At 46.5% G+C, this 23,055-nt stretch overlaps 1 protein-coding gene across 6 annotated transcripts in view; it reads left to right on the top strand.

Annotated features, from left to right (window-relative positions):
- NR5A2 (nuclear receptor subfamily 5 group A member 2) overlaps nucleotides 1-23,055 on the top strand; it is a 127,961-nt gene that overhangs the window by 68,737 nt on the left and 36,169 nt on the right. For all 6 annotated transcript variants that reach the window (XM_070768736.1, XM_019976782.2, XM_019976781.2 and 3 more), the window contains 2 exons: nucleotides 7,796-7,915; nucleotides 14,083-14,230. In XM_070768736.1, coding sequence (XP_070624837.1) covers nucleotides 7,796-7,915; nucleotides 14,083-14,230 — 268 coding nt within the window. The remainder of the gene's footprint in view (nucleotides 1-7,795; nucleotides 7,916-14,082; nucleotides 14,231-23,055) is intronic.

Below are 23,055 nucleotides of genomic sequence, written 5' to 3' on the forward strand. Positions count from 1 at the left end.
CTTTTTACATTTTAGGGCTCATCTCAATCAGGTCTGATAAATTCTGTGTGCCCGCACCCAGAAACCTGAACAGAAAGCTCTGCCAGGACGACGGGGTGCAGACTCTTCACTGAGCCCACAAATGCCATGAACACACTATTAGCTTATAATTCATTCTTACTTTAGCAGGAAGCTTGTTGAAATGGGGGACGAGGAAAATTTAAGCAAATTTCCTTCCCTTTGACAAATTCTGAGAATACCGTTACCATTCTGTTTGAAAGAAATGGCTAGACTGTATTATGTTGATGAATAGATCTCAAGTGATATTTCACACTCACATACATTCTGCAGTCTTTTTCCTCCAAACCTCACGTATGTCTCTCACTTATTACCTCGTATGTATACAAATAAAAAGGTGGCACTGAATATCTGGCATTAGCACATCTTTCAGTAAAAGAATATTCCCTGGCAGTCCAGTGGTTAAGACTTCGCCGCCCAGTGCAGGGGCTGTGGGTTCAGTCCCGGGTCAGGGTGCCAAGATTGGGCATCCCTTGTGGCCAAAATCAAAGCATAAAACAGAAGAAATATTGTAACAAATTCAATGAAGTCTTTAAAAATGGTCCACATTTTTTAAAACATCTTTTAAAAAGATTACAAAGGAAAAAAAAGTATTGACTTCAGCATTCCTGGGAATTAATGTGTACCAGGAACCTGAATACTTTTGATAAATGCAGCAATTTCAGAAGTATCTGCCTTTGAAATGAATTTTGTTTTTGTTTTTGTTTTGGATGGAAAGCCTGCTGCAGAAGTCACAGGATCCCTCATTTCCAAACTGAGGATTTGCTGAGCCTGTTCTGATGGCTCGTGATGGTCACAGGCACCGGCTCTTGGATCCAGGGTTCTGGGTGGTCCCCTTAAGGGTTCCTGAGGTCTCGGGCCCCTGATGCGTCTCCTGCCTGGATTGAGATGTTCAAGAGGTAGATCGAGGGCTGCTCTGCTGAATCTTCTGTCTCCCTCCTCTGCTGACAGCTTGCATGTTCGTTTCCCAGCTTTCCCCCCCCCACGCCATCGTGTGGAGGTGGCCCACGTCCCCAGAGGTTGAGGCTGCCTGGGCAGCCACTCGACCCCTCAGTTCCTGGATGGCGGGGCCAGTGGGCACACCGATCGGTGGTGCCCATTCCCCAAGCACTGGTCAGGGAGGTCTGCTTCGGGAGAGGTCCTCGGAGGGGAATCTAGAGAATGTGGAAGAGTCTTGTGTCTGAAGGAATAGCCTGACTGCAGTAGATCGCTCTGGTGACTGTGAATGTGATGAACTGAGGGCTTCCCAGATAGCTCAGACAGTAAAGAATCTGTCTGCAATTCGGGAGACCCAGGTCCGATCCCTGGGTTGGGAAAATCTCCTGGAGAAGGAAATGGCAACCCCGTGCCAGGATTCTTGCCTGGAGAATTCCAAGGACAGAGGAGCCTGGCGGGCTGCAGTCTACAGGGTCGCAGAGAGTCGGACAGCACTGACCGACCGACACCTTTCATGTGATGAATTACTTGACAAAGAAGCACGGGGACTCACCTGGGTCCTGACTTCCATGGAGCCTTGGTCGGGACCTGCATGGAAGGGACTTGGTGGGAATGGAAGCACGAGGCAGATACCCCGCAGTCAGACCCCTCTGCCTCCTGCTTCCCTCTCCGGGAAGAGAGTTTCGATGCCAAGGAGAGAAAAAAAATCCTTTGTTGCTTTGCTGGAGAAACGTGGAAAGGGGCAGAAGAGCTGAGGCCCGGGGCTGAGGGTTGCCAGGTAAGTCCTTGTGCTCCGCACCCGCGGCCACACAGTCTAGCAAGCACGCGAGAGTGACTTCAGTTGTCCTCCGAGAGAGGAAGACCTTCTGCTCATAAATCTGCTGGGTTTTGCAGCAATTGGCAGGGGAGTCTGACTGGCTGTTACTGCTCTTGTACGGTGGTGTTGTTCGTGCCTGTTTAATCATTGCTAATGTGAAATCATTTTTTCTTGGACTTTGTAGCAGTTTATTATAGAGGCTGCAGATAACCGTCAGTGTTCTCTACAAAGACGGTAAAGGGGTCGAGTAGTTTTGTGTCTGTCTTGCCCAAAGCAGGTTCTCATTAGGAGTTGCTGAGTTGGTGCTGATTTGTTGGGGGGTGATTTTCCTTTCCCTGCATCTGAATATTCCTTTATACGTATCATCATTTGTCACGAAGGGAAGTCCACCTTCAGCGATTTTTTTTTCTTTTGTCCAGAAACATTGCTGGATGTTATTAATAATGATTCTGAAGAATCTTTTTTTTGATAATAAGTGGTTTATTATTGACTTAATATATATAATAATTGAAAGTCGCTCAGTCATGTCCAACTCTTTGTGACTATACAGTGACTATACTCCATGGACTATACAGTCCATAGAATTCTCCAGGCCAGAATACTAGACTGGGTAGCCTTTCCCTTCTCCAGGGGATCTTCCCGACCCAGGGATTGAATCCAGGTCTCCCGAACTGCAGGCGGATTCTTTACCAGCTGAGCCACCAGGGAAGCCCAATATAAATAATAAGTGGTTTATTATTGGCTTATATAGCAGAAAATAGGTTAAGATATGTTGCAGTCATCATAATGAACTTTTTATTTTGTATTGGAGTAGAGCCGATTAACAGTGTTGTGATAGTTTTAGGTGGACAGCGGAGCAACTCAACCACACACACACGTACCCATTCTCCCCGAACTCCCCTCCCATCCAGGCTGCCGCATGACATTGGGCAGAGTTCCCTGTGCCATGCAGTAGGTCCTTGTTTGTTGGTTATCCATTTTAAATATAGCCGTGTATACGTGTTATCTTTAGAATCGTCACACTGCTTTTTAAATCTTTTATTCCGAGTTCTTTTAATAGAAGCTACTGAGAAAAAAGAATGTGTATTATTAAATGATCCTACAACATTAAGACCTGCTTAAACACACTGTCCTTCTAAGCTTCCCTGAGCCGCTGGGAGTACCCCCAAGAAAGAAGCAGGGTTGGGTTTGGAGGAGAATGGATACATGTGTATGTAGGGCTGAGTCCCTTCACAGCTCACCTGAAACCATCACAGTATTGTTAAGCAGCTCTGCCCCAACACAAACTAAAGAGTTTAAATTAAAAAAGAGAAAGAAGCAGGGTGAGATGGCCCCAGCATCCAGTACACATGGGGTTATAATAACAGATGGACCCTCCGATGCTTCTCCTTGGAGTGTGACTTTTTGAAGGCAGGGTGTGGTCACCTCCGTTTTCCCCCCGAGTCTCTATTTCGAGGCCTGGTACGCACCAGATTTAATGATCAGAAATGGGAAATGGGTTTTCGTCGACTTTCAATTACTGACCCATGTCAGTTGAATATTTTCCTAAAAATGCCTTTCTTGAAGCTGCTCCACAGTGACTCATGATGGCGATTTTCAAATAAAGGCCCCTGGGAGAGGGAACGTGGACTCACAGTTCCGTGGCCAGACGGTGAGAAGATAAAGGGGGCATCAGAGAGGCTCTGATAAGTTCACTGTGGGCTTGAGAAAGATCCACACATTTTTCTTCTTCTAATTGTTTGCCAGCCTGACTGCACTTATGAGAAAGCACAGGTTTCTAATGATTAACCTCCTGGGTTGTGGGGAGGTGTGCGGGCAACCCCGTGAGGCCTGTGCTCGTTCACACGCTCATCTATAATGTCAGCCTGAGTCGTTGCCCGCAGAGCAGCTCGGCTTCTGAGATAAGCCCTCCCTTTTATTACAGCTGATAATGCAGGATCGTGTGAGGTGGCATTGCCAGCTAGTGCGAGGTTCTGATGTGTCCTGGAAATCATAGTCCGTTCGTCCACCCAAAAGTGTTGACGACATGAGTACCCAGAGAACTGACTCGAAAGGAGGAGATAGTTTTCCTCCTTCCCACCCCCACCGCCGTATCACCTGTAAGCTTGTTTTCTAAAGAGAAGTTATCTTTGCAATTGCCAACATCTCTTATCTGGAGATAAGGAAGGAGTCATATTTGCCTTGTCCTTTCATTCAAAGAGCTGCATACAAACTAGGACACGCAAAGCCCAGGGAAGTTGCCTACTCGCCAGTTTCAAGATAACATAAAATATCACATAATCAATTATGGAAATACTGAACTGGGATGTCAGCCTGGAAAGCCTCCTCAGAGAGCCTTAAAACAAGGGATCAGTTGCCTGAGAGGGGTGTTAAAATGACAATTGGTCAAGAAATCTTTACCGAGCGCCAGCAGTGGGTCCAGACCCGCCAGCCCACGTGTGGGGTCATCTGAATGTTCAAGGGCCCTGCCTTCCGCAAGCACCTGAGGAGTGGCTCTGGCTGTTGTCAAGTTCCAGGGACTCAGGCTGCAAGCAGGCACTTACGGGAGTGAGGGTACCTCCATCAGTCCTGTGTTCCTCTGTTTATCTCACGAGCGTTTCTGCCGACGCGGCGCTGGGCCCCCCAAGAGCTGCTGTTTCTGGGCACCCCCAGCTAAAAAGCGGGGAGACAGGTAAACAAGCATGGCACTTGGTGGAATCAGAAGAAGTGATGACATGAACAGCACAAAGTACAAAGCCGGAAATGAAGTGCTGGCATGAGAGACCGACGTGCTCAATTTCACCCACTACTGCAACTCCTGACGAAGCTGTGTGTAGCTGCTCAGTCCTTTCTGACTCTCTGCAGCCCCTTGGACTAGCCCTGCAGGCTCCTCCGTCCACGGGATTTCCCAGGCAAGATTACTGGAGCGGGTTGCCATTTCCTCTTCCAGGTCCAAAGAAGCTGAGGACCCAGGAAACAGATTTCCAAAGCCAGTCTGTCCCCCTCCTGCCTCTGGATGTGAGCAGGGGTGGATGTGAAGACAGGCCCACGCCTTCTAGTACGAGCTGTGCTCAGAGGCCTGCGAGGTGGGTTCTCATCAGCTGCTGTCGCCCAGCCTGTACTCACAGCGCCCAAGGTTTCCTGTGAAGCAGGATCTGAGCTTCTGCTCTCCTGAGCCCACGCACCAGAGTTGGTGAGCGTTCTCCCTGAAGAGGAGTCACTGCCACGGGGAGGGCCTGCTTCTGCCTCATTCACCGTTACACCCTGGACGCGACCCTTACTCTCAACAAGCAGCCGACTCTTCACATGTTTACTCAAGGAGTGGAGGTCTCTTGGTCAGAGCCGACTCACCAGCTCAGATCATTTCTGATGGAGATGTTTCTGGGTCTGTTTTCCTAATCACAGAGTAGCCTCAATCTCTGCAGTTGCCTTTTTCCCTCTAAGTAGGGTCAATACGCTCTTCCAGACGGGAGCCTCGTGTTTGGCACTGTTTCTGCATTAATGTATTGTCTCACAGTGAGAGACATGAGGATATCTCTCACTCCATCCTCATGACAAGAGCTACTCGTGTATTTTTAGGTGAGAAGATAAGGCTTACAGAACTAAGTGGCTTGGCCAAGCTCTTGGAGCTGGAAAGTACACAGTTGTGCCCGGAATCCTTAGTCTAAGTTCAGTGCTGGCTTGACCACATTCACTGTTTCCTAGACTCACGGAAATAGTCCTAAGCTTATATCATTGGATAAGACCCTAATGCTGGGAAACTTCGAAGGCAGGAGGAGAAGAGGGCGACAGAGGAGGACGAGATGATTGGATGGCATCACCAACTCAATGGACATGAGTTTGTGCAAACTCCAGGAGTTAGTGAAGGACAGGGAGGCCTGGCGTGCTGCAGTCCATGCGATTGCAGAGTCGGAAAAGACTTAGAGACTGAACAACAAGCTCGTATAACTGCTAGTGTATGAGTGAAAACTTCCTAAGAATCCCCAGCCATCCAAATCTCATTGAATACTCACTTAAAAATGAGTGTTAAGAGTGAGTTAAATTAATTTGAAAAAAAAAAATGGTTTAGAAAATTCTAGCACCTTTTTAAAAAAAATTGAGTATGGTTGATTTACAAAGTTGTGTTAGTTACAGGTGTATAGCAAACTGATGCGATTATATATACATTGATATATTTTTTCAGATTATTTTCCATTATAGGTTGTTAAAGATATTGAATATTATTCTCTGTGCTGTACGGTAAATCCTTGTTGCTTATTTATTCTACATGTGGTGATTTAGTTGCTAAGTCGTGTCCGACTCTTGCGACTCCATGGACAGAGGAGCCAGGCAAGAATACTGGAGTGGCTTGTCATTTTCTTCTCCAGGGGGTCTTCCCAACCCCAGAATCGAACCTGGGTCTCCTGCATTGCAGGCAGATTCTTTACCAGCTGAGCTACGAGGGAAGCCCATTCTCTATGTAGTCGTGTGTAATATTAATCCCAAACTCCTCATTTATTCCTCCACCCCTCCCTTCTTAGCCGTTACAGGACATCTAAATGTTAGGTGTTATCTGTGTAAAAGCATGATGTATCAACCTTCAGGCCCACCAATTTCTTTGGCTGGTTACAGTTGCAAAATGAAGAGAAGCTGTTACAAATAGTCCTGGAAATGGATCCATATGCCCTCCACGTCTGAGTGTGGATGTGTGACTTGTACCTGCATAGGTGTGTGAAGAATGCGGTCCCCTGGGAGGGGGGTGGCATCGTGTGCCTACACGACTCACTGTGACTCAGCCCTCTGCATTTTACTCCACACTGCTGACGTGGGAGGGAGGTGCTGTTCTCGGCCCACGTTTCAGATGCCGAAACTGAAGTGGAGGTAGTTTGTGGGAGGATTGGCCAAATCTTAAAGCAAGTGCAGCTGAGCGTCAAGAGGGGCTTGGTGGTCGTTCCGGTCAAGGTCTAGTGTGACGTGGACTAGCTGAGACTGAGGACAACGGCCCTGGGCCTCTAAATTCGAAAGTCACTTGAACTGTTGTGCTGATTGCTTTTCATATAAATCCTCGCGGTTTGGCAGCTTGCAGATGTGTGTGTGTGCTCGGTCACTCACTTGAGGCCGACTCTCTGCGACCCCAGGGACCGGGGCCCACCAGGCTCCTCTGTCCATGGAATTCTCCAGGCAAGAATCCTGGAGTGGGTTGCCATTCCTTTCTCCAGGGGATCTTCCCCGCCCAGGGATCCAACCTGCACTGTAGGCAGATTCTTTACCCCGGAGCCACCTGGCGAGTCCTGACTTGCTAATATCCACATACTGTTTCAGCTTGGGCTCAGTGCATTAACCTCTAGATACTATACAAGTGAAAGTGAAAGTGACGTGGCTCAGTCGTGTCCGACTCTTTGCGACCCCGTGGACTGCAGCCCACCAGGCTCCTCCACCCGTGGGATTCTCCAGGCGAGAGTACTGGAGTGGGTGCCGTTTATACAAGCCTGGGCGATGTGAATCGTCCTCCTCCTCCTCCTCTTTCATGTCTTATTCTTATCTTGGCTGTGCTGGGCCTTCACTGTGATGTGCAGGCTTTCTCCCCGAGGCACATGGATCTTAGTATCTGGATCAGGGATGGAACCCAACTTGCCTGCATTGGAAGGCGGAGTCTTAACCACTGGACTGCCAGGGAAGTCCTATCCAGGGTCATTCAAGTGGGGTCCACTGAGGACTGTCTGAGGCGCCTGTCCCTCCCACGAGCAAACGCTAATAGATCTACTGATGACAAGTAGACCCATCTGATGGAGTACCTTTTCCTAGCAGCTCATTGATTGCAGATACTTTGCTTAAGTATTTCTCTGTGGCCTGAAACGTATTTGTCCAAATGCAAAGAAGGACTTTCAGGAGGGAGGGTGTGAATTCATCTGGTGACCGTTGGTGGTTTTCCTGGCTTATATGGTAGGTTCTCTTGTGTGGGAAAAAAAATGCAAAATAAAAAATAGTAGTGAGTTACAGAGTCATTTTTTTCCATTTCTTTTACAGGTAGATGACCAAATGAAGCTGCTTCAGAACTGCTGGAGTGAGCTCTTAATTCTCGACCACATTTACCGACAAGTGGTTCACGGAAAGGAGGGCTCCATCTTCCTGGTTACTGGGCAACAAGTGAGTGTAGACGCCAGAAGGAAAAAAGAAGTGTCTTTTTATTAAGCATGTGCAGGATGGCAGGAATTCAACTAGGTCAGAAGCTCTTTTGCGCTTTGAAAGGGATATATATTGGCTGCATATAATTTAGAGACGCTGACTTGGGGCGCCCTGTTCCCGCTCGGATGGTTACAGTGAAACTTGGCCCAGACCGCCACCCCTGCCGGCCTGCTGGGGTTGCAAGTGGTGCTCTGAAGGGTCAAAACAATTGCTGAGTCGGGATTAATGGTTGGTACCTTGGGTTTCTTCCCCAAGCTTCTGCATGAATCTATCACACTTGTTTGTTAGCTATTAAAAAAAAAAAAAAAACTTGGAAATGATGAAATCTTGGTATTTTGGAATCATGTTGGTGGGAGAGACTGATTCAAATACTGTATGTCAATCATCTGTATCTTTGGCCTAAAGGCAGCCAAGTGAGAAGGAAAGGCAGTGTTCATTTTCAAGAGTCAGTCACTGTTTTTTTCTCCCCCCTTCCACCTTTATTTTTTTCTTTTTTTAATTGGAGTATAACTGCTTTACACTCCTCTGTTAGTTTCTTCTGTACAGGGAACTGAGTCAGCTGTGTGTACATATCCATCCCCTCCCTCGTAGGCACCCCCCCCCCCTCCGTTCCCCTCCCCTCCCGGTCATCTCGGAGCACCGAGCTGAGCTCCCTGCACTCTGCAGCAGCTTCCCACTCGCGATCTGTTTTGCACAGGCCGGGGTGTGTATGTCAGTCCCACTTGCTCAGTTCGTCCCACTCCCCCCCAGCCAGTCATTATCGAAAAGGAAGATGGAAACAGGAAATTGCCGTGAGGTCCTACTCCTTTACGAATGGGTATTTGTTTGGTCCACGGGTATTTATTGAGCATCGTGCAGGGCCCCTCGCTCACTGTCCTGTGGCTTCGGCATATATTAGTGACCAAAACAGAAAAGTAGTCAAACGATAAAGGGGCTTAACGCTTCAGCAGGAGAAGCTGACGGTAATCAATAATCCTAATAAATGTGAGAAGTCAAAGTGCTATTGAATTAAAAAAAAAAGGGGCGGGGGGATGCCGTGTAGAGGGGAATCAGTGTCCTCCCCTGGCGTGTTGCTGTGTGACCCACGGCTTGCAGTGTTAACGAGACGGGTTGGCTGAGCCTTATTCAGAAGGTGAGATTTGAGCGAAGCCTTGAGGGAAGAAAGACACCTGGCCTTCTGGACACCTGGGAGGAGAGAAAGTCTGCCTAGTGAACCTGATTCCAGCTTTACCGCGTTCTGGAATGTCCCTCCTGGTTCTTGGCCTCCGTTTTCTGTTTTCTGTGGGTTGTTAAAATGATGGGAGGGATGCAGAGACCCGATTAGTCCGGGGGGCTGCTGCAGGCCTCAGGACCCAGGCACCGTGATCTTTTACTTCCAACCATAAATGTTTATGTGCTGTGAAAGCCCGGCAGTGCATATTTGAAAGTGAAAGGCTGTTTCCACATCATTTGCTGAATTATAGATAAATCACATGTTCCCAATCAAGTTAAAGGCAAGCACTGTCTCAGAGTTTTTGCAGATCGGATCAGCCATCATCACTGCCTGGCCCCTGCTTCCTGCACAGCTCCTGAGAAAAAGGCTTTCTAGGATCAAGCCTCAGCGGGTTTGACTTCCTGATCTTTTGAATTTCCGTTGAGTGTTTCCAGCCTGTGACCCGGGTCTGTGGAAGGAGTGGACCCATTTTCAGAGCCTCGTCACAGCCTGCCTCCCAACCCCCTCCCTCCCGGGCCCCACGGGGAGCTACATTAGAAGAACAAGACTCAGCCCACAAATTAATTTGATTTCGTCCTTCCGAGTTCCAGAAATCAAATGGGTTTGTGCCGTTCTTTCTCAGAGCACTTCCATTCCTGCTCTTAGAAATGCTCCTCATTTCACGTTTCATTTTGCACTAAGTGCTGACCCTGGTAAAGGCAATTACCATGTAAAAAGTAGAGAAAGTGCCCTCTTCCTCCGATTTTCCAAACCAAGAATGATCAAGGAGTGGATGGCGTTTCTCATGTTCAGTATCAATTATTGCTACTTCGTGTTTTCCATCACAACGGAATTTCTTACTTAACCCTGAAGTTAGCTATTTTAATTCTGTCTTTTCTTCTGGCTTCTCTAAGGGTACGTTAAATAGCCTTTTTAAGCCAAAAGGAAAAAAATGATTGTCAGTAACATTAAGCATCGCCAAATCAATTCTACATATCAGTATTTAGCATCTTATCACTATAAGAATTCATTTCTTATCAGGATTTTTAAACCACATGCACACAAAACGTATGGCTGAAAGTGCATATATAAAATAGCAACAGAGGATTTTGAAGTGGTTCCACTTTTAAGTGTTTGCACATTCTCGCTAATGAACAGCCGCTGTAACATTTTCCTATGGGAAGGGCCTGCTGGCACCTTTTTCATTATCTTCTGTTATTATGTATCGTATTAAAAAGACAGGCATCTTCCAGCATACAAGTCATCAAAAATTGCAGCTATCAGAACGGAAAGCAATTTAGCTAAACCTGTTGCTCCCTTCATGATGAGCGGAATTTATCCAAAGGGGACATCCACTTACAGTATTTCTTCAATATCTCCCTTGAATTTAATGGGCACAAAGATTCCAGGTAAGGCAGTAATAAATTAATTTTACTAAGTACATAAAAGACAAGGCCAGCTGCTCCTGCGGTGAGTGCAAACTCCACATTCGACAATGAAAATATAATTATGTTTGTAATAAAATGTAAAGAAGTTGCAGATCTGGGCGCTGTTTCAGGAATAAATCACTGCTCCTCCTTCAGAGCCGTGTGATTTGATAAATTATCCTTGAAGGAGAGGTTATCAGAGCCCCCACTTCATGAGCATGTTTGAGCTCTCACATTAGCCTGCATATAAATATATAGCGATAAAGTTGTCGGTATGCCAATTGATTTCCCGAAGTCCACCTCGCTAGTTTAGAGTCCCGTGAAACCATTTCAGTTCCTTTCTCTTAGAGTGTGTTTATGTTTCCAAGTATGAAATTCTGACAGTTGAACTTATTTCATACCTATTTGATCTACATACACCTCACAAGTTTTAACTTACCCATCTTTTTAAAAAATGAATTTAGAGTCCTTTCAGTTACAGTGTACTTCATTTGCAACTATGAAGTTTTAGTTTTGTAACTTTCAGTTCAGTTCAGTAGCTCAGTCATGTCTGACTCTTGGCAACCCCATGAACTGCAGCACGCCAGGCCTCCCTGTCCATCACCAACTCCAAGTCCACCCAGACCCATGTCCATTGAGTCGGTGATACCATCCAACCATCTCATCCTCTGTCATCCCCTTCTCCTCATGCCCTCAATCTTTCCCAGCGTCAGGGTCTTTTCAAATGAGTCAGCTCATCGCATCAGGTGGTCAAAGTACTGGAGTTTCAGCTTCAAAATCAGTCTTACCAATGAACAGTCCTACCAATGATCTCCTTTGTAACTTACTGCCTACCTATTAGAACCACACACATTGCAGAATTGAATTAACCCCATCTTAATAATAAAAAAGAATCACATGCTCAGTCTCTCAGTCATGCCTGAGTCTTTACAACCCTGTGGACTGTAGCCCACCAGCCTCCTCTGTCCATGGATTTCCCAGACAAGAATACTAGAGTGGGTCACCATTCCCTTCTCCAGTAGCAATGTACTTGTGGCTTACTTTGGTACACTCTCCAGGTGTAGGGCTGGCTGGTGATTTTTTTTTTTAACGTGTTATGTGCATTCTAAGCTGTAGTGACGATGCTTTCAGCTGGTGATTCCAAGTTTAACTTGGCAATGTTGTCCCAGCTGTTCTCATTTCTTAATGACGATGGGAGTGGGTGGCCCCTTACTGTTATCCAGCTGAATACCTCGCTGAGAGGAGGGCACGAAAGGACGGGGCCTTTCCGAGGCTTCCACAGGCCCCACCCACCCTCCTGCTCTGCCCCGGGTTTCCCCCACCTCTGACCCTGGCTGCCATTCCCTCTTCTACCCCACTTTGTCCCTGTAGGATTTACATTCTTCTTATTAGGAGTAGTTAGACCCTGTGCAGTCCCCAAGGGATTTGGAGCTGAGCTACCCCTGTTTAGTAAGAAGAACGTCCTTGGAGTAGGAAGTTCTCTTGGCGGGACCTGGTCCAGTGAAGGTTGGGGCATCCCTGGGCGTGCCCAGCGGGTGACCCTGCAGTGGTCATGGCATCCTTCTGCTGGGCCTCTCTGCCTCCAGCTCAGGCTTCAGGCTGCCTGTGTGCTGGCCCTTCCTTTTACACGGTCCGAGACAGAAGCACAGGAGCACTTAGCTGCTGATGTGTGAGTTTAGGGGGAGAGGCGGGCACCTGGCCCAGGCGAGGAGGACGGTGTGGTGGGATGCGGGGCCTCCCGAGGACACGCATGAACTGGGGCTTTTTCATGCGCAGTTGACTCTCTGTAAACTGATTGACACCTTTGTGGGGGTCGTCTTTCCACTGACTCATAATTTTTCTCACTCTCGAAAAAAGGTTTCTGTGCACCCAGTATTCTCTAGTTAGAGCTGAAAATTCAACTCATCATATTTACACACACACACACAAAATCCATTCTGCCTTGTTTTTAATTGCAAATTCTCCTCGAGGGACTCGTTCTCCTGCTTAGGAGGCAGCCCTGTGCCTTCTCCTAGAGAAGCAAGTGCAGTCAATTATGGTAATGAAATGTCAATAAATATAAAAATTTAATACAATCTGCTCCGGGTGAGTGGCAGATGAGGACTTGCCTCCCAGACAAATTTGCTGCTGCTGCAAATATTAAATGCACCTAAAAGAATATCTGGCTGCCTGAGCGCCCGCCAGTGAAGAAGAGGATGGGGCGGCAGGTACCAGCCGGGCTCTCCCGTTATGCTGTAATTGCAGCAGCACAGCCGGTTCTGCCATTGACGGCCACCCCAACATCTTAACTTACTATTGTAGGTCAAACTTCAGGTGTCCCTGTGAATAATCTGAGATGGATGATGCATCTGCTGCTCCGTTTTTTTTTTTCTTTTAACGGAGAAGAAAATAAGCCTTTTTTTGTTTTCCAAATCAAGAAATTATTCTTCTCATAAATAAGATCGTTGTGTCTTTAGAGAGTGATGTATTAATAATCGTGTGAGGGTAGCTAGTTGTTGTAGCTTTTTAGAAAGCAGCAAACTAAGGAACTGCAGAAGGAAATGGCAACCCCCTCCAGTATTCAGTATTCTTGCCTGGAGAATTCCATGGACTGAGGAGCCTGGTGGGTCCATGGGGTCGCAGGGTCAGACACAACTGCGTCACCATCACTCACTCAAATCAAAGAATAATCTAAATGTGATACCTTCATCACCTGTAAGCATAGAGTCTTGAATGATGATTACTTTAAAATGAAATCTCTTAATAATTTTATTAAATAACATTTAAAAAATAAATAAACAATAAATACATCTCTGCCTTCACTTGCCTCATTAATTAACTTTGTATACACTTGGAATGTAGGCTGCCCAGGTGGTGCAGTGGTAAAGAATTACTTGCCAATGCAGGAGATACAGGAGGCGTAGGTTCGATTCCTAGGTCAGGAAGATCCCCTGGAGGAGGAAATGGCAACCCACTCCAGTAGTCTTGCCTGGAGAATCCCATGGACAGAGGAGCCTGGCGGGCTGCAGTCCATGGGGTCTTACAGCGTTGAACACCGCTTAGCGACTGAGCATACATTTAGAATGCCTCTCTGGATTCACTTTTTATGGACAGTGTATTTTCCTTTAAACTTATTCATAAGTTAACAGTTTTCATCTTAGGTGGTAATGGCATGTCACAATAGGAAAAAAGTCACATCCAACTCTTTGAGATCCCATGGACTGTGGCCCACCAGGCTCTTCCATCCATGGGATTCTCCAGGCAAGAATACTGGAGTGGGTTGCCATTTCCTCCTCTGGGGGATCTTCCTGACCCAGGAATTGAACCTGTGTCTCCCAAGTCTCCTGCATTGGCAGGCAGATTCTTTACCACTGAACCGCCTGGGAAGCCCCATGTATTGTATATACGTGTGTTTATATATATGTATAATTTATATATATGTATAAAGTCTAAATAAACAGTAAATACAACAGACTTGCCAGTTCTGCAGGTGCAGTTTTCCTACTAACACGCCGCATTCTGTGTTGCAGGTAGACTATTCCGTCATAGCCTCACAGGCGGGGGCCACACTCAACAACCTCATGAGCCATGCACAGGAATTGGTGGCAAAGCTTCGTTCTCTGCAGTTTGATCAACGAGAGTTCGTGTGTCTGAAGTTCTTGGTGCTCTTTAGTTTAGGTAAGGAATCCTTTCCTCATCCAAGTGACTAAATGATCCCGATCTTTGAGTGCGTTGAAGTCCATCCATGTTTTTGTTTTTCCAGAAGAGAAGAACCTTCTTTTCTAATCATGACACCTTCCAGCTTGATCGTGTTTTCCTGTGTGGTCCTGGCTGAGTTGTAGCTCTGTAGTGGGTGGACTGGGGCGTGGAGGAGTCATGACTGATGGCCGTAACAAGGGGGTGACCCTGATAGAAAGCTGCGGCAGAGGGCCCGGAAGGGCACATGGGCCACATTTGGGCCACCTTAGCTGCTCTTGGTCGTCTCTCTGTACCTTTTGCTTCAGCTTGCAAGCTACTGCTGTTTTTGTTCTTATGAAATATGGAGAGTAATTAAAAACTTGATTCTTAAATCTCTATCAGGATTAACTAGAGTATGTTTATAACCAAATACACACTAGGCAAGCATAAAAGATGATGGTTGTCAAGGGGAAAGGATGCTTCTTTAGGAAAGCTTTGGAGAAGAAAGATAACTAAGCAAGACAGATTAGCTAAATCAAGGTTCCCAGTGAGTCAGCTGAGAAAAATCACCACTGCTTGGAATAAAAAAAGGATTAAGGAGATGGATTTTTATTGACTTCAAAGGCACAGATTTTTCTGCCTGTCCCATACTTGATTTCTGTATTTTGTTGGCTTAATAAAGCCAACTTAAATAAACTTTTTGCCAAGTGCATTTATTACTTATTGGCAGACAGCTGAGGGAGGCAACTTCCCTTGAATGAAAAAAATGCAGAAATCAGATTTACCAACATATGTTTTTTCTTTAGTCTTCAGTTATAAGATAGTTGTGAATTCATATCTTAAGAAATAAAACAATAAAACACACTGCAAAGTAAAACAGATGTGTCTACGCTCCAGATTTGGTACTTTCGTTTTAAAATTCTTCTTGACAGCACAGCACAACTGTTGCTAATAAAGGCATAGTTTGAAGTAATAGAACCAGAGTTAATTTTTCACATGTAGTCAACATTGAAAAGAAAAGGAACATTTTCATATTTTGGAAAATGTGATAAATATAGCAAAAAGAAATGTTACTGAAAATTTGAAAAGACAACAGAATTTCATAGATGTAGTGTTCAAAGGTTTACCATGCCAGCCCTGGGACCTGTGTGGTTTCTGTATTAACCACAAGAAACAGGAGAGTTCTATTCAACCAAGTCTATGTCCCAAGAGCATTTTTTTTTTTTTTAACGGAGAGGAACATATAGCATAGGCCTGCTTGCTGTCATCTCACTATTTATTCTGCTTTATGGCAAGATCTTAGTCTTTTCAACTCATGCATTTGATCAGTAATTAAATGAAAAATGTGGTAATATGTGTGTAAGAAATCTTACAACATCTCAGTGATAAAATATTTAAAGAGAGTCATCTCACTTCAATGGTATTTTAAATTAGTTGAAGAACTGCGTGACATTTGAAGATGCGGAGATTAACCATCAGCCATGTTTCATTTTCATCACTTTTATCTTTCGTTCATCATTTTTCAAAATTATATTCTCTGCCAAATCCTATGGATGGGTGGTCAGGGGCGTGGGCCCGGGGTGGCGGGGGAGGGGCAGTTCTGAAGTGCTCGAAACGCTCGAACTTGACAGGTTATCCTCCTGAACCGTTGGCCATGCGTTTACCAGAACTGCACTCTAGTGAGTATGTTAACCGTTTCAGGATCCTGAGCATCAGGGAATACCCAGTTGAATGTCCCTTAAAACTATTCTTGTTTGTGGCTTAAGGAAGAAAGGAAAGCATGGCTTTCTGGTAGATGTAAACCAAGTCTGGCCAAGGGTTCATTTTTAAAGAATCACGAATAGTTTCGGGCCATAAAGTCCAAGTAGTTTCCAATCTCTGAATGGAAAACGTTAGTCCCCCTTAGAAACAATAAATAATCAATCTTTGGAAGGGATGTGGTAATTCACCATTGGGCACCCACGCCAGCCCCCAAAGCCTGTTGTACCCAAGATGGATGTGAAATCACATCAGGGCCTCCCGCAAAAGCTGACCCTGTGCCCCTGAGTCTGAAACCTGCGGTGTTCCTATCCCAGGTTTATTCCTGTATTGCTGTGGTCAATATCCCTTGAGATATTCCTATCTCAAGGCTCCAGCCGTGAGCCTCTGGGATCCTGGAGATGGCTGGGGCTCCATGTGGACTCATATGAGGTCAGGGGCGGTGTGGACTGAAAGATGAGGTGGGCTTTCCAGGTGGATGTGGTGAGAGTAGGTGTGAGCCCTCGCAGGTCCAGCCTCCTAAGACACAGGATGCCACGCTGTGCAAAACACGGGAGGCAGGAGGGCAGATGGACTGGGGACCATCAGGGCACTGGCAGGGGATGTGGCTGGAGAGGCAGGCGAGAGGCACTGCCTGAGCTGAGCACTTCCTGTCCCACCACGGGGATGCAGTGGCCACCAAAACTGGGGACCACAGTCTTCATTCTGCAGAAAGTCTGGATTCTTTTTAAAGGGTTGGACGGGTGTCACTGAAGGAGATTTGCCTTCCCTGTAGCGACGTGGAAAGTGGACTAGAAACTGTCTTCAGTGGATTTAACGAGCCTTGAAGACAGGAGTGAGATGGGTATGGATATGTCACAGGGCACAGACCTCGGGATGTGACTGATGCAGAGGAGACGCTGGGACGCATCTCGGTTTTCTGGGCTCCTCACCCAGAAGAGGAGATTCGACAGGAGCATCCCCTGACTGATTTCAACCAGTGTGTTGGCCGTTCAGTCATGTCCAACTCTTTGTGACCCCATGGGCTGACCCCATGGGGCCCACCAGGCTCCTCTGTCCGTGGGATTCTCCAGGCAGGAATACTGGAGTGAGTTACCATGCCCTCCTCCAGGGGATCTTCCTGACCCAGGGATCAAAGCTGGGTCTCCTGCATTGCAGGAGGATTCTTTGCCGTCTGAACCACCAGGGAAGCAGCTAGGCTTCTCCTAACAGTTGTCCTACACTGAAGCTGAGTCCTGATTTCATGAAAAGCTAATGACGGAACTAAAGTAAAAGCTGCAGCTGACCAAAATTCTTCCAATCTGCTACCTGAATTTTTCCCCTTCAAATTGTGTCCATAAGCAGACATCAGTTGATTACGCTGGTTTAGAAAAAGAAAAAGTGAAAAAATGCCCTGTCTTCCAGGATATTTCTCTGTGTGTGATAGAGTAGGCTCCAGAGTCCCAGTCTTCGCTGGTTATTTTATTTTCTTAAAATCCTATTACTTATTTATTTTTTCTTTTTCTCACCTAACTATGCTCAGTTGTGTCCAAGTTTTTGCAACCCCATGGACTGTAGTCCCCCAGGCTCCTGTGTCCATGGGATTCTCCAGGCAAAAATACTGGGGTAGGTTTCCATTTCCTCCTCCAGGGCATCTTCCTGACCCAGGGATCAAAGCCACATCTCCTGTGTCTCCTGCATTTTCAGGCAGATTCTTTACCACTCAGCCGCCTGGGAACCCTTCTCACCTTACTATGAGATAACATAATTTGCATCCGTGGAGAGAATTCTTAATTGTCCAGTGCAAACTGATGCCCCAAGAGAGGCCAAAATAAAATGTTTGTTTATTGGCTTGTACTCCCACCTTTTAAAGAGGAATCGAGGTTGCTGATGCCGTTTGCTGTCAGCCACCAGGACAGAGGTGACTCTCACAGAGGAGGAGGTAGGCGTGTGGAGTCATGATCCCAATACCGTCTTTACCGCGTGCCTTCCAAGACCAGGAGACCGGTCCCGTCCACTGCATCACCTGAAAACACGTGCAGAGCTGCGAAGGTCCAAGCTGAGCTGAGAAGGTCACCTGGCCTGTAACTGCTGCTTCCTGGATAAGGTCGTTGCATGGTCCAGGCCAGCAGGGGCGTGAATGTGGTCTGAGAGCTCAGGGCAGTATCCCAGCTAAGAGGTCACCCTGGCCGGGATCTTCTCTGCCTCGGGGCTCCGTGCCTGGACTTGGTGGACTCCTGTTCGATCCCAGGTGGCAGGAGAAAATAGACACATATTGCATCCCATCTCGTCTGGTGTGTGCCCTTGACTGTTGTGAGTCATTCTCTTGTCTGGTCAGTATTTCTGACAGCACTTTTTCATACTCAGCTGAGTGGAAGAGATGGTTTCTTCTCTTTGAGACGATTTCCCTGACCTAAAAAGTTGATTGGGGTTAGAAGTTGTCCTTTATTTTTCTCTATATCACAGGTTTCATTGCTTGGTACACAGCAGGGACTTAGGAAATGTCACTGATAAAGTAGATGCATCAATAGAGTTCAGTTCAGTTCAGTCACTCAGTCATGTCCGACTCTTTGCAACCCCATGAATCGCAGCACGCCAGGCCTCCCTGTCCATCACCAACTCCCGGAGTTCACTCAAACTCACGTCCATCGAGTCAGTGATGCCATCCAGCCATCTCATCCTCTGTCATCCCCTTCTCCTCCTGCCCCCAATCCCTTCCAGCATCAGAGTCTTTTCCAATGAGTCAGCTCTTCCCATGAGGTGGCCAAAGTACTGGAGTTTCAGCTTTAGCATCAGTCCTTCCAAAGAAATCCCAGGGCTGATCTCCTTCAGAATGGACTGGTTGGATCTCCTTGCAGTCCAAGGGACTCTCAAGAATCTTCTCCAACACCACAGTTCAAAAGCATCAATTCTTCAGTGCTCAGCCTTCTTCACAGTCCAGCTCTCGCATCCATACGTGACCACAGGAAAAACCATAGCCTTGACTAGACGAACCTTTGTTGGCAAAGTAATGTCTCTGCTTTTGAATATGCTGTCTAGGTTGGTCATAACTTTCCTTCCAAGGAGTAAGCGTCTTTTAATTTCATGGCTGCAGTCACCATCTGCAGTGATTTTGGAGCCCAAAAAAATAAAGTCTGATACTGTTTCCACTGTTTCCCCATCTGTTTCCCATGAAGTGATGGGACCAGATGCCGTGATCTTCGTTTTCTGAATGTTGAGCTTTAAGCCAACTTTCTCACTCTCCTCTTTCACTTCATCAAGAGGCTTTTTAGTTCCTCTTCACTTTCTGCCATAAGGGTGGTGTCATCTGCATATCTGAGGTTATTGATATTTCTCCCGGCAATCTTGATTCCAGCTTGTGCTTCTTCCAGCCCAGCGTTTCTCATGATGTACTCTGAATACTCAGCTTTATTTTTATTTTTTTAGAAACTACTTTTATTGATTTTTGCTTTATATTAGAATATCATTGATTTATAATGCTGTGTTAGTTTCAGGTATACAGAAGCATGATTCAGTTCGACTTATTCAGTTTTAAACTCAAGGCAAAGCCTCTACCGAAATAGTTTGTGATCTGATTAATAGGAGGTATTTCAGTCAGAAAGTTCTGTCTAAGTGCTTAGTTGAGTCAGGCGTGTCCAACTCTTTGTGACTCTATAGACCATAGGCCGCCAGGTTCCTCTGTCCAGGGATTCTCCAGGCAAGAATACTGGAGCGGGTTTCCATGCCCTCCTCCAGGGAACCTTCCTGACCCAGGGATTGAACCCACGTCTCTTATGTCTCCTGCATTGGCAGGTGGGCTCTATCTATCCAAGTGCAGGTTAATTTTCAGAGACTAGTTTTTCCAAAGTACTCTCTAAGAACTACCTCCTCACAATTAAATTCTTTTTTCTTTAACTGAAGTGTAGTTGATTTACAATGTTCCAGGTGTACAACAATGTGATTTAGTTATAAGTGCACAGGTATATTTTTTTTCAGATTCTTGTTCAGCATAGCTTGTTACAGGATATTCACTGCAGCTCCCTGTGCTGTGCAGCAGGTCCTCGTTGATTTCCCTACTTTATGCCTAGTAGTGTGTGTGTGTTAATCTCAGACTCCTAACTTATCCCCTGCACCTTTCCCCTTTGGTAACCATAAGTTTATTTTCTTTGTCTGTGAGTCTGTTTCTGTTTTCTAAGTAAATTCATTTGTGTCCTTCTTTTCAGATTCCACATGTAAGTGACATCATGGGCTTCCCTAGTGGCTCAGACAGTAAAGAATCTGCCTGCAGTGCAGGAGACCCAGGTTCAGTCCCCTGGAGAAGGGAATGGCTACCCACTCCAGTGTTCTTGCCTGAAGAATCCCATGGGCAGAGGAGCCTCGAAGGTTACAGTCCGTGGGATCTCAGAGAGTTGGACGTGACTGAACAACTAACGCTGACTAACTAAGTATAAGTGATACCGTGCGCGGCTCGTCTTTCTCCGTCTGACTCACTTCATGTAGTGCGATAACCTCTAGGTCCGTCCATGTTACACAATTACATTCTTTTCTATTCCCAGTTTGCATTCTCCTAGGGTACGTGGAGAGCTGTTCACTTATAAGCTCTCAGGGGAAGCTAAGTCGGACACGACTGAAGCAACTTAGCAGCAGCAGCAGCAGCAGTAACATTAGAAAGAATATCAGTGGCTAAAACCAGGTGGTTAATGCCTATCTGTTCCAAGCAAGTAAATGTGAGACGGTAGGCCTTCAGCCCTTGTTCACGAACGTGGCTGAGGACGGCTGTCCTTCTCGGGTGGACACAGTCGTGTCTCAATCCATCGTGGCAGCTCTTAGCTTCGCTCCAAGCGTCCAGGTGTTGACTGGGGTGCTGCTCACGAGTAACACCGCACGGGGAAGAGTCATGCTCGTGAGGGCGGGACACCCCAGCGGAGGTGGGTGGTGGGGCCATGTGATGACTCGATATGAAATCCCCGGCCTCACGGCCGCCCTCATCCAGCTGCCCGTCCCGGAGGAGCACCGAGTGAGCAGAGGCGTCTCCTTCATCCCCTGGCTCGGCTCCTCCGTCCCGCGGGCTCAGCACAACCCCTGCACCTCAGGGCCGTCAGGCACAGTGTCTTAAACACCAACGACCGTCCAAGCAATTGCTGAGTGTTCAAGAACAAAACAGCATTAGTGTGGCCTGATCCATGGTCAGAAGGGGTTTTGACGGTGGCTGGGTAGTACCTTCAGGTCCGAAAGTCATTGAAAAATTACAATTTGAAAAGCAAGATATTTCTAAGGCCAGACAGAGTGGTTTTCTCCTATCTGTGTGGCTGCCGTAAGCTCTGCAGCCTGACCTGACACTGGGGGCCGGCCGTTGTTCTCGATGAGGTCAAGGCCGCTGAGCCCCCGGATTAACCAGCTCTCCAGCCCATGAGCAGGGGATGTGTATCTGGTTTGCTCCAAGCTTACTCTTGAACATATAGTAGGTTTTTAAGAAATATGTATTGCGTGGTTCACAGATGAAAGAATGCTTTTGCATCCAACTTCTGGGTTAAAAAGAAAGGGGTGAAACCTGGTGAGAGAAGGGATAAAATGGAATATTGGCGTTGACATACACACAGTACTATGTATAGAATAGACGAGCAACGAGGACCTTCTGTATAGCGCAGGGAGCTCCTCAGTACTCTGCAATGGCCTATGTGGGAAGCAATCGTAAAAAGAGAGGATATATATCTGTGTATAGCTGGGCTTTCCAGGTGGCTCAGTGCAAGGTCCACCTGCAGTGCAGGAGACTCAAGTTCGATCCCTGGGTTGGGAAGATCCTCTGGAGGAGGAAATGGCCACCCACTCCAGTATTCTTGCCTAGAGAATTCCATGGACAGAGGAGCCTGGTGGGCTGCAGACCATGGGGTCACAAGAGTCAGACACGACCTGGAGCAGCCGCATGTATGTAACCAGCTCACCATCATGTGCGCCTGAAAATAACATTGTAAATCAATCACACTCCAATAAAAGTAAAAAATACTTATATAATAAAAAATTTTTTTAAGGAATAGAAACTTGAAAAAATTAGTTTTAAAAAATATACAAAGTTTCAAGGCAGGAGGCTAGAAAATAGATCCTCTGGATACATATTAGAGAATTTGACATCTTTTTATTTTAGAAATAAAGGATCTAAGTCTTCACATTGTGAGTGGAGTTCTTGTTAGGAAAGTAGAGACTAAACAGAATCTTCTCCTTTGGGAATAACATAGTCAACGAAGTTAAGGACCGATGCTCAGTATTCAGGTTCTGTTGAAACGGCGGTGCTAAGAGGCTCAGTGTCAACACGAGCCATAGAAGGAGGGGGCAGGAAGGCGTTTCTCCTCTAACGTTAACAATAAAGTACCCTCAGGATTTCCCTGGTGGTCCAGTGGCTAAGAATCCACCTTCCAACTCTGAGGACCTGGGTTTGATCCCTGGTTGGGGACCTGAGATCCCGCATGCCGCAGGGCAGCTAAGCCCGAGCGGTACAACTGGAGAAGCTTGCGTGTTGCAGCAGAGACTCAGCACAATTTTAAACATTTTTAAATACCTTCAAGTGGGTAAACGTCTTACTGTCCCCCTTTCATTTCGTGTTTAAAAGAAGACCAGGTAGTCTCCCCCAGCATTTTAGGTTCAGAGCCACATCTGGAACTGACAACCCCAGAGCTCGGTCTGGCACGACAGACTCTTCAGGGACCTATGAGCTTATCAGTGAGTGTTTCTTAAACGCTCCCTACATCCTAAGGCACCATCTCTACAGACAGAATGATGAAGAGAATCAGGACTGTCACCTGAAGAATATGGACCAGGAAGGAGACCAGACTCTCTTGGGTAAAAGCAGGGAACTGCTTTACATGAATTTCCCATTTTTATTGACTATACTAAGTAATTGCAAAGCTTTTCACTCCCCTTGGTTTCTGTGTGTGTGTGTGAGAGAGAGAGATCGTATGTCTGTGTGCACTCTGGGCTGAGGATTTCAGCGAGCTTGTGGAAAGCATTGTGTCGTAGCCTTGGTACCTCCCTCTCGAAGAATCCCTCCTCGTAGTTTGTTGCTGTCTCAGCTTTGCCTCTTTTTTTGACCGCGAACCATACCTTAGCAGAGCCGC

The sequence above is a fragment of the Bos indicus genome, chromosome 16 (assembly GCF_029378745.1).
Source record: "Bos indicus isolate NIAB-ARS_2022 breed Sahiwal x Tharparkar chromosome 16, NIAB-ARS_B.indTharparkar_mat_pri_1.0, whole genome shotgun sequence".
Classification (NCBI taxonomy): domain Eukaryota; kingdom Metazoa; phylum Chordata; class Mammalia; order Artiodactyla; family Bovidae; genus Bos; species Bos indicus.